Genomic DNA, 10,232 nt, shown 5'->3' on the forward strand with positions numbered 1-10,232 from the left:
AATTTGAATTGAGAATCAAATTTAAAATCAATAACAAATCTCATACTATATATATGTATGCCAAGAGTAGAGGAAGGTGATAGACAAGAGAATAAAACACAAAGGTTTTATTCCTTTACCTCTTCGCACATAAACGTATGTGAGCCTGATTCTTGGAGAAGAATTTTATGGCGTGCAAAGAGTTGCAAGAGGTTTCTCAATTTAGATCATATTTCCATTGGTCAAGGAGTTGACAGCAAAGGTTGGTCTCGGTGTGGATACGCATAGAGTCTTTGTACAATCGAAGAATAAAGTTGTTACTAAAGCGTCTAAAGGTATTTAGATCTGATCTATGTATTATTTCTAGAATAAAATTTAAGCACAAAATAGATCTTTAGGATTACCTTCTTTTCTTCCGCTGCGTGTTATGAACACATGGTAATCCTTCAATTAAACTTTATTCCAATAATAAATATATAGTAGATCACTATGACAGTCGTAGGTCAAAGGAAACTCTATTACTATGTTCATCTTAAGAATATCCTATTGACAAATATACGGTAATTATAACTATTAGGAATTCTCAAAGTGAGTCAGTTCAATGGTCATATCTCTATATGCACCATCTATATATATAATTTAATAAATGAGATCTATTAATCTTCATCCAATGAAGACCATTATATATATATTGATCTTTTCGGATTATTAATGTCCTTTTATTTTAATAATCCTATGACCAAGAACAATTTAGATTAAATTATAAAAGATTCATCTCTCAATATTGTCATCACTATCACAATGATAAATCTCTAAATTTAATCAAGGACGTTATTATATTAACATTTTAATATAATAACAATAACAAATTATTTGACACATGATTGATTGAATTATGGTCATACTTCTTATTCCCAACAATGTCCCACTTGCACGAGAGCCAATAACAATAACAATAACAGTTTCATCCGGTACTCAACTGATGACCGGAGGCATCGTTGTATGCACATTAGGCACATGTTGTGGAAAAGCTATTTCATAGTTTGTGATCCATTCCAATGGTAGTATAGAGGAAAGTTCCTCTATAATCATTCTTGGAATGTTAACAATTGCTGGTCCATGATTCTTATCAGTGAATATCAAAAGAGCATCTTCTGTGGAGTTTGGTAGGTTTAGATCTAGAGCATGATCTTGGACTCTATACAAGACTTGATGGTGAAGTGTAGCCTGCTCAGCACTAGCATCTTGTGTTACTCTAATTAGTTGGACTTGTATCTTGATTCTTTGAGCAGGTGTCGGATCTATGAGTCTAATAGTAAAATTTGGAGAGATCGTGAGGATCACACTTCCGTTTGTTAATGTGGTATCTATGAGTGCAATCTTTGCTGTTATATGTAATCCTTTTCTGCCGTGTAAGGTCAGAATCAACCTTATTGCTCCTAGATGTAGATGAGTGTATCCTTGTTGCAGATAATCACGAATAAGTTATTGTGGGATCTCAATCGTGACATACTGCTCTGCAGCTGTAGCTTGAAGGCCACATTGTTGTAAATGTGAGATATGGATGATTTTTTTAACAGGGGGTGTAGGGTTTTGGGTGATGAGATGACAGATATTAGTTATGGTTGACCCTTTTTTCTGTGGTAAAAAGTGTATGGGTTTATGAAGGGTTGCTGGGTTACAGGTATTTTTGAATCTTCTGGAACATGAGTAATTTTTACAAGATTCTCAATTTTATTGGACAAGATTTTCTTAAAGGTTGGGGGTAACCTCTCAATGGTAAGGGCTGTATTATGAAAAATAGGGTTATTAGAATCGGAACTAGACATTTGTTTAGAAATTCTCTTACTTCCTGTCATCTTTAATATACTTTCTCTTTGCATGTTCCTTAAGGCTCTGATACCACAGGGGTGGATCCAGACGTACTCATAAAAGAGGCTTCTAGATTTTATGGATGTTTTGCAACTATTTCTCAACATACCTATAATAGATGCAAAATAGAGGTTGTCAATAGAACTCTTTGCAAAACATCCTGAAATTCTGGTTCTCTTTTCTTTTCCAACACTAGAAATTTTCATGGATCTAATCAGTTTCATTTTTGATAGGCAAGATTTTCATACAAGAGGCAAGTCTAGAGCATACATAAAACTAAGAAGCAAAGATAGGCATATTAAAGAATCAAATTTTTAGAGAGAAAGAGAATTTTAGCAGGTATTCATGGTGAATATCTCACAATGGTTATTTGAAACTTGAGTTGGTTTATTACAAGGATAGAGGCCTCTATATATAAAGACTTACAGATGAGGCTGTAATCTTCACGACTAATAAAAACAGGACATATGGCAGATAAGAATGAATCTTATCTCTTGCTACAACAATACATAAGGACAAACAACTTAAAGCAGATTACTAGGATCTAGACACGTGGAGGATGAGGATAAGGATCCTATCAACTCCTTTATTTCACTTTACTGCATACATAGTTATTTGGCTAAGGGCCAAAACTTAGTGTTGGGCTCATGCTATATGATGTCATCTATGTGCTCTAAATGTGGAGCAAACACGATTGCATCTTCTTGCTAAAAATAGTAATCTCCAAGTCTTTTATAGGCAGTAAACGACTCTTCAGTTGGTTCTTCAGTGTCATCATCAATACCTGCATTCACATGTTTTGGACTAAATAAGAGTGGATAAACCCTTGCATTTGGTTATTCTTCATAGTTGTAAATATTTTGAGAGAATGTTGGATTATCCCACGGGCTTGAATTTTGGGCGAGTGATGGAGTTGAAAAAGAGATGAACCCAATAAGAAAATCAGTTTGGAATTGTCGTAACTCTTCTTGTATTGTTCTGGCTGTTCTCAAAGAGCTAGAACTGTCTTCTCCTTGGCAGAAAGAAAGTCCTTCAATAATTCCTGATATCGGGTTTATTGCAAAAAGTAAGATGTTTGGCAAGATTGTTGAGACAGTTTTTTTCATTTGTATGCCACATCTTTAAATACCCTACTATGTTGATGTTGCATAGTGTATAGAAGGTATCTTGTCTGTAATAGAACTGTCTCTTTAGGATAAAAGAGCAATAGAATTTTTGCTTCTTTTTGTGAGAAATATTCCATATTCTATGAGCCTCTAGTGCATTGTAAAGTTTTCCTCGCAATGTTAGGATAGGGCAAACATAGTTCAAGGAGTGACCCCGATAATGATTTATCACAAAGTAGGTGATACATGACAAGAGCAGGAATAACTATGGCACAGTTATATTGGACAGAGTGTGTCCATATAAACTATAATATTTTCACTGGAAATTAAGAGATTCATTTTCCAAGAACCACTAAACTGGTTGCATGATCTCGGTGAACTTTCTTCACTTCTAGACCACTAAAGAAAGAGTTCTATCTATCTTCACCGTTGGAATAACTTATATTATATCTACATGATATAAAATTAACAAAACTTGAATGTATGTTCCTCTCAAGTACACGGAACATTAGAACGCTTCCTATATATTATATGATGATATTAGCCTTTTAAATTAATAAAATTTTAGGAGTTTCTAAAGGGATTTTTTATTTTAATAAATAAATTAATTATAATAATTACTGAAATAAATAATTTAAAAAATATTTACCGAAATAAATATTCTTCTCTTATCTTGTTTACACTGTAAACGAGATAATTTTGCATGTATCTCGTTTATAGTGTAAACGAGAAACGTGTATATCTCGTGTAAACAAGATATACACATATCTCGTTTTCTCGTTTACACTGTAAACGAGATATATATACATGTATCTTTTTTAAAAAATTTTGAAAATAATAAAAAATATTAACATTATCAATAATCCAAACTTTTAGTATGCAATTAGTACATAAAAAAGTTGGTAGAAGAGATTATTAAAAATAGAATGTTTCAAATAATAGAGAAGATGGACGATTTCAAATAATAGAGAAGATAAACCGTACCTTTTAAATAATGGAGAAGATAAACCGTACATTTTAAATAATAGGAAAGCATGTTAACACGTTTACGTGAAAACACATAAGTGCTCAGTCCCATTATTAACACGTTATCTTTCTTTTAACTACTCATTATTAATACTATTCTTTCTAACCGATAAAATTTTTAAATTTGTTATGTACTCTTTTGAATATTAATTTTTAAATTCAAATTATATATATTTCAAATTTTGTTTGTTGTACGGACACGTTCTAAACGAAGCGAAACGACGACTTCAAGACTGCGTTGAAGCGTCAACACCCTTTTCTGCCTTCTGCTGTAAGCCTCTTTTCTCTCTCAGATCTGAACCTTTCTTCGTATTTGCCCTTTCCACTTTCTTCCTCTTTAGTTTTCTCTTCCCTCCCACGCATTGCATTACATTCCAAAAGGTTTTCTATTTATTTATTTATTTATTTTTGCTATATTTCCCAGCCATTTCTGTATCAATATTAGAGTTGTAAAAACAAAACTCCTTAAATTTGATTTTAGTTGCTCTCTGCAAGGCAATAAAATATGGATCTTGTTCGTCGTGTAAATATTTTCCTTTATTTTTCTCTCCTTAATTGGTACTTTGGGAATTTGACTTTTTGATCGTGATTTTTGCTGAAATAACTAACCCTAAAATGCCGATGTTTTCCGCTTTATGCTTTCGGAAATTGGTCAACTTTGAATCATTTATCAATAGATGATGTCAATCTCTTTTTGAGAATTTTGTGATGTGTTTGATTGAATAAATTGTTTGGGGTTGGGCATGGTTGTGTAGTTTATCTGACGTTATATTTTTGTTGTTGATTGCTGTCAAAGTTTTGAAGTAGAATTTTGGCCTAATTACTTTATTGTTCATTCTCTTCTGACCTTTGTGTTGCAATTTGTGAAACTTTTGCAGGGTATCAAGATTTTGATCTGATGGCTGGCCATAGGAGCAATTATGGTAAGCGTCCCCGTCCGCATTCTGACTATGAAAATGGAGGAAATAAGAGGAGGAATGCAGGTGATGACAGAGAGCAGTTTGTGATTGATCCAGAAGACACTGTGTACCGCTATTTGTGCCCTGCCAGAAAGATTGGCAGTGTCATTGGTAGGGGAGGTGAGATTGTTAAGCAATTGAGGATAGACACTAAATCGAAGATTAGGATTGGTGAGACTGTATCGGGTTGTGATGAGCGAGTCGTTACTATCTACAGTGTCAGCGATGAGACTAATGCTTTTGAGGATAGTGGCAATTACGTGTCTCCTGCTATGGATGCTCTTTTTAAGATTCATGACAGAGTGATTGCTGAGGACTTACATGGTGATCTGGACGATGATATTGGTCACCAAGTACATGCTAAGCTGTTAGTTCCGTCTGATCAGATTGGTTGTGTCATTGGAAAAGGCGGGCAGATAGTACAGAGCATACGCAGTGATACTGGTGCACAGATTCGTATATTGAAGGATGAACATTTACCTTTGTGTGCCTTGAACTCTGATGAACTTGTGCAGGTAAATTGGACTTGCTTTACTTGCTTATTGCATTCATTGGCTTTCCTTTTACTATGAATATTAATTGTATGAATATGATTTGTTTCAGCTGATTTTTCAGTTCTTATTCACTTTACTATTTATTGGGGCAATGAGGCTAGTAGTTTACTCCCTATTTGGATGGCTTGATAACAAATTTTCTTCCCAAGTTTTCTTTCTTATATACATTTTTGGATGATGTTAGATATCTAGAAAGTATCATCATCATGTATTTTTCTTTAATATATATATGCTTTGTATTGTTATTGGAACTCCAGATTTCTGGTGATGCTGCTGTTGTGAAGAAGGCTCTTTATCAAATTGCATCTCGACTTCATGATAACCCTTCAAGATCTCAGCATCTGCTTACTTCTGCTGTTCCGAGTGTATACCCTGCTGGTGGCTCACTTATGGGTCCAACTGCAGGGGCTCCAATTGTGGGGATAGCTCCTCTTATGGGTGCATATGGGGGGTATAAAGGGGAAGCAGGTGATTGGCCACGGTCCTTGTACTCAGCTCCAAGGGATGAAACATCTTCAAAGGAATTTTCTGTTCGATTGGTGTGTCCAATTGGTAACATTGGCGGTGTCATAGGAAAAGGTGGTGTTATAATCAATCAAATTAGACAAGAGTCTGGGGCAACAATAAAAGTTGATAGTTCAACAAGTGAAGCTGATGAATGCTTAATAATGATTGCAACAAAAGAGGTAGATTATCTATTACCTAGTGTACAATTTTTCATTTTATTCTTTTGAAGTATTTAACGATTGCAACAAGAGGTAGATTATCTATTACGTAGTGTACAATTTTTCATTTTATTCTGTTGAAGTATTCTTGTTGAATTCTCAGGTGATATTAATAGATGATTCTGTTCTCTATTGTGATAATTTGTTAAATTTTGCTATCTCAGTTCTTTGAAGAAACATTTTCTCCAACAATAGGAGCAGCTGTGCGCTTGCAACCGCGTTGCAGTGAGAAAGTTGAAAGAGATTCGGGAATCATCTCTTTCACTACCAGACTGTTAGTGTCAACCTCTCGAATCGGTTGCCTTATTGGTAAAGGAGGATCTATCATAACTGAGATGAGAAGGCTTACAAAAGCTAACATACGTATTCTGTCAAAGGACAATCTTCCGAAAATTGCATCTGATGATGATGAAATGGTACAGGTAAGGGTATTTTCATGCTTTATTTTGGTAATGTTTTAGATTGTACAATAATGGTGCAAACATTCTGTCCCATAATTGTTTTTATCTTTTCTGCCCCCTGATTAGATTTCAGGAGATCTTGATGTTGCTAAGGAGGCTCTTGTGCAAGTGCTTACACGGTTGAGAGCAAATATTTTTGATAGGGAGGGTGCCGTCAACACATTCCTTCCAGTCCTGCCATATGTTCCTGTTTCAGCTGATGGATCAGATGGCTATGACAGTAGAGAGGGTAAAAGACATGGGCGTGGACATTCATATTCAAGTGGATACGGAGGCTCTAGTGATTTAGCAGCTGGTGATGCATATGGAAGCTATGGAGGCTCACAGGTACTTGTACACAAAGTTTGAGGAAAAACATAACATAGTTGAATTTGTTGAGTAAATTAATATTTCTCATTTGATGTTTGAATGTGTTTCCATCTACCTGTAGCTTGGTGGCAGCAGTCTCTATGGGGCTTATGGAAGTTATTCTTTGGGACGGCCTAGCACTGGGTAGCCAACCTTCACTGTTATCTGACTTTTTCCTTTAGTTTTATGTTCATGTCCATCACGTACAATTGTCACCATAGACTATTATACTCTTTGAATGAAGCCATCATATGATAACATCTCTAGTTTTGAATCAAAGATTACTGCTGTGATTATTTTCGTATGGCTGGGTTTGGTTTTGCACCAGTATGGTCTCTGTTTGAAACTTGTTAAGGCAGTTTTTTCTTTCTCCCTTATTATAAAAGTTCAAAACTTGCAGATTGCCGTACTATAAGATGTTTTGAACTTAATATATCCTCTTGGATAACATCATTTACCAGGAAATGTTTTCTAGAAAGCTCTTTGTTGCTGAATATTTTGTGGAATGAAGTTAGAAGTTTCCTTATTTGGTATCTTTTTGTGAAGAAACCACAGCTACTGATATGTTTTTCCCTTTTATTTCAAGTGTTCCTGAATGGTCAGTTCTGATAGTATCTGTTTCCAGGTTGTCTAGTCAGAGCAGTCTTTCTAGGAGGAGAAATCATGCTTACTAAACTTGATGCGTGTCTGCAGGTATGTTTCTATTTTCACTATCTCTTATCTGGCAACTTCCTATAAGGCAGTCACATTAGTATGAGAGATTGATGTGATGATATCTTACTCTGACCAGTGACCCATTTAGAATTCTGATGCTCTTCTTTTCCCTTTGTTCCCTTTCCCTTCCCATCCAAACAGCTGAGACCTGTGAAGCCTGCAGCCCGCCTACTGCCTAAACCAGAAGACCAGATGAACCAGGGTTTGACAAACTTATGGCCCACCTTGATGCATCTACTTAGAGGACCAAACCTATATGTGGAGACTATTGAAATTGGCCATGTCCATTTTACCTTACCTTCCAAGCTTGATAACTTATGCTCCCAAGAACCTACAAAGTTGGCTTGCCTTTGTTTCTATTTTGTCTTTTTCTGGTTCATTTGTTGTCCGAACTGAGATTACCATGTAGCTACAGTCATCCCACACTTGTATACTTGTATGATTGATTTTGGGTCTTGTTTTCTGACGGTTCATTGTCACCTGCAGTATTTAGCTTTTATGATACAACACTGATTTCTTCGCAATTGACCTTAAATTTTAGAATTTGGTGTAGTTTTGGTTTCATCTTTATTGCAGGTGCTACTGTTTGCCTATATCATCTAAAGCAGGTAAAGGTGTTTCACATTAGTTTACTGTGAAAATTCATTCTTATGCATGATGTTGATTACTTTTTGGGACTACACATTTCCACTAAAAGGTATGAAAGATGCTCTGAGTTATGCTGTTAAATGAATTTTCAAATCAAGAATTAACTTGGCTAAGGATTCAAGACTTACTTCGTTAAGGAAAGCATCGGATGACTTAAATGATCTTTGACAATCAGCCAATAGGATATATTCCTTTGATATTCCTAATTATTTAAGCACTGTAGGGTTTTCTTTTGTTTTTAACTTGATTAGAATCCAGCTGCCTTGTTTTTTATTGCTCAAACCATTTTAGAGTATCTGCTAGCTATTCACAAAATAAAATTAAAAAAAAAAGAGAAAAGAACACATCAGTGTTTTTTAGTTCAATCGATTTCCGCACAGTGCATAGATGTTAGTCTTCTTAATTACTGTCTGTGTGTTGTGTACCTTTTACAAGGTTGAAGGTATTCTAGCTAGTACCCAAGCCCCAACGTTCTTTTCATGTTTGGTGTCATGCACTTCCCAAAGCTAAATCAAATATGTTGGCATGCCCCCTTGATGATCTGTGGTGATATTGTTCAAAAATTGAACTCCGGTGCCTAATTGTTTATGCTGATATGTTGTTTTAACCTAATGCAACTTGATTTCTTCTGTGAAATTCCATATGGCAGGCCTTACTGGGTGTAAGATTATTTTTGTGGGGAGCTAATGATGAATTGTTGGTTTCCTTCTGTTTTGGGAAAATGCTAACATTTGGTTCCCAGATTTATTCTATTGTTCTATTGTTTTAAATTTCCTGGTAGTTTGGTCCCTTGCAAACTCTGCGCCAAAGAAATCTATGTTGTAAACTGCAAAAGAAGATTTACATTTTTATCGAATCATGTTTTAGCAATGCTAGATAATGTTGCTAAGCATTTCTGATGATGACATTTGTGGGTTGTGATAATAGTTGAGTTTCAGATCTGAAAGCTCGCTGTCCCTGGCTGGAATTATGTCAAAAGTTCTCAGTTTAATCTCTCTTTTTTTTGTTTGGGGACGAGGATCTCAATTTAAGTTTATTGGATTTAACTCCCCAAAATATAGAGAATCAAATATGCCCCGTGTGTTCATTCGTCTGCCGTATAAAGATAACACGTGGGTCTCCAAAGGAATGTTTACTTTTTGGACTCTATCAAAAGGATTGCTACTTGGTAGCTCAATCCATTATTTGATATTTGATCGGTTAGGACAAGGTTCTCCCGTCAACCATATTATGGTACTTTACTGTATTTGAGTATTTATGGGAAGTATCAAGGGTAATGTTCAAAAATTAATCCATGGAAAGAGTTGAAGACCTAAGTGATGAATACTTTTTTTTTTTTTCTTAAAAAGAGTAAAACTGCAAAAATTGGATTTATCTGTTGTAGTTTTATTTTTATTTTTATTTTTATTTAAAATTGACGTATAACATGCTACATGGCAGCATAACTAAACAAATGCGTTTCTAAAGCGATAACTAATAAAATATGCTACAGTGCAGAGTTCCAATCATATGCCACTATGCTACAAGCTTTGGTGTTTTTTAAATATAAGTTCTAAGCTTTTCCAGAGGTAAGTTTACCATTTACTACACAACATTCAGATGTTTTCCTTCTTTCTATACAGCCGAATTCTAGTAAATTAGATACACCTAACCCAATTGATAAAAGCACTTTTTCAACTGAATCTATAGTACATGTAAGATGCTGTGTTGAATTTAAGTCTATATCAGCTCTTAAATGATCCATAGAGGGGGGTGATAAGAGAAGCTACTCTGAACTAGGGGTGGTGGGGTGGGTGTGCATCTACTAAAAAGTAAAATGATTTATACTCCTAAAAATCTC

General features: G+C 35.0%; 1 protein-coding gene across 4 annotated transcripts; it reads left to right on the forward strand.

The window, feature by feature from the left end:
• On the forward strand, nt 4,152–9,291 carry LOC107622667 (KH domain-containing protein At4g18375). 4 transcript variants are annotated; one of them, XM_016324649.2, is made up of 8 exons: nt 4,152–4,254; nt 4,862–5,457; nt 5,754–6,182; nt 6,386–6,643; nt 6,749–7,009; nt 7,113–7,174; nt 7,656–7,723; nt 7,886–9,291. In XM_016324649.2, exons 2-7 carry the CDS (start codon nt 4,882–4,884, stop codon nt 7,702–7,704), a joined length of 1,635 nt encoding a protein of 544 aa, XP_016180135.1. In that variant the 5' UTR covers nt 4,152–4,254; nt 4,862–4,881; the 3' UTR covers nt 7,705–7,723; nt 7,886–9,291. The 4 variants fall into 4 exon arrangements, with proteins under 4 accessions (XP_016180135.1, XP_016180136.1, XP_020969778.1 ...); XM_016324650.2 differs by having other exon boundaries at nt 4,210–4,364; XM_021114119.1 differs by lacking the exon at nt 4,152–4,254 and adding an exon at nt 4,274–4,292.

This window comes from Arachis ipaensis, chromosome B10, assembly GCF_000816755.2.
Source record: "Arachis ipaensis cultivar K30076 chromosome B10, Araip1.1, whole genome shotgun sequence".
NCBI classification, from domain to species: domain Eukaryota; kingdom Viridiplantae; phylum Streptophyta; class Magnoliopsida; order Fabales; family Fabaceae; genus Arachis; species Arachis ipaensis.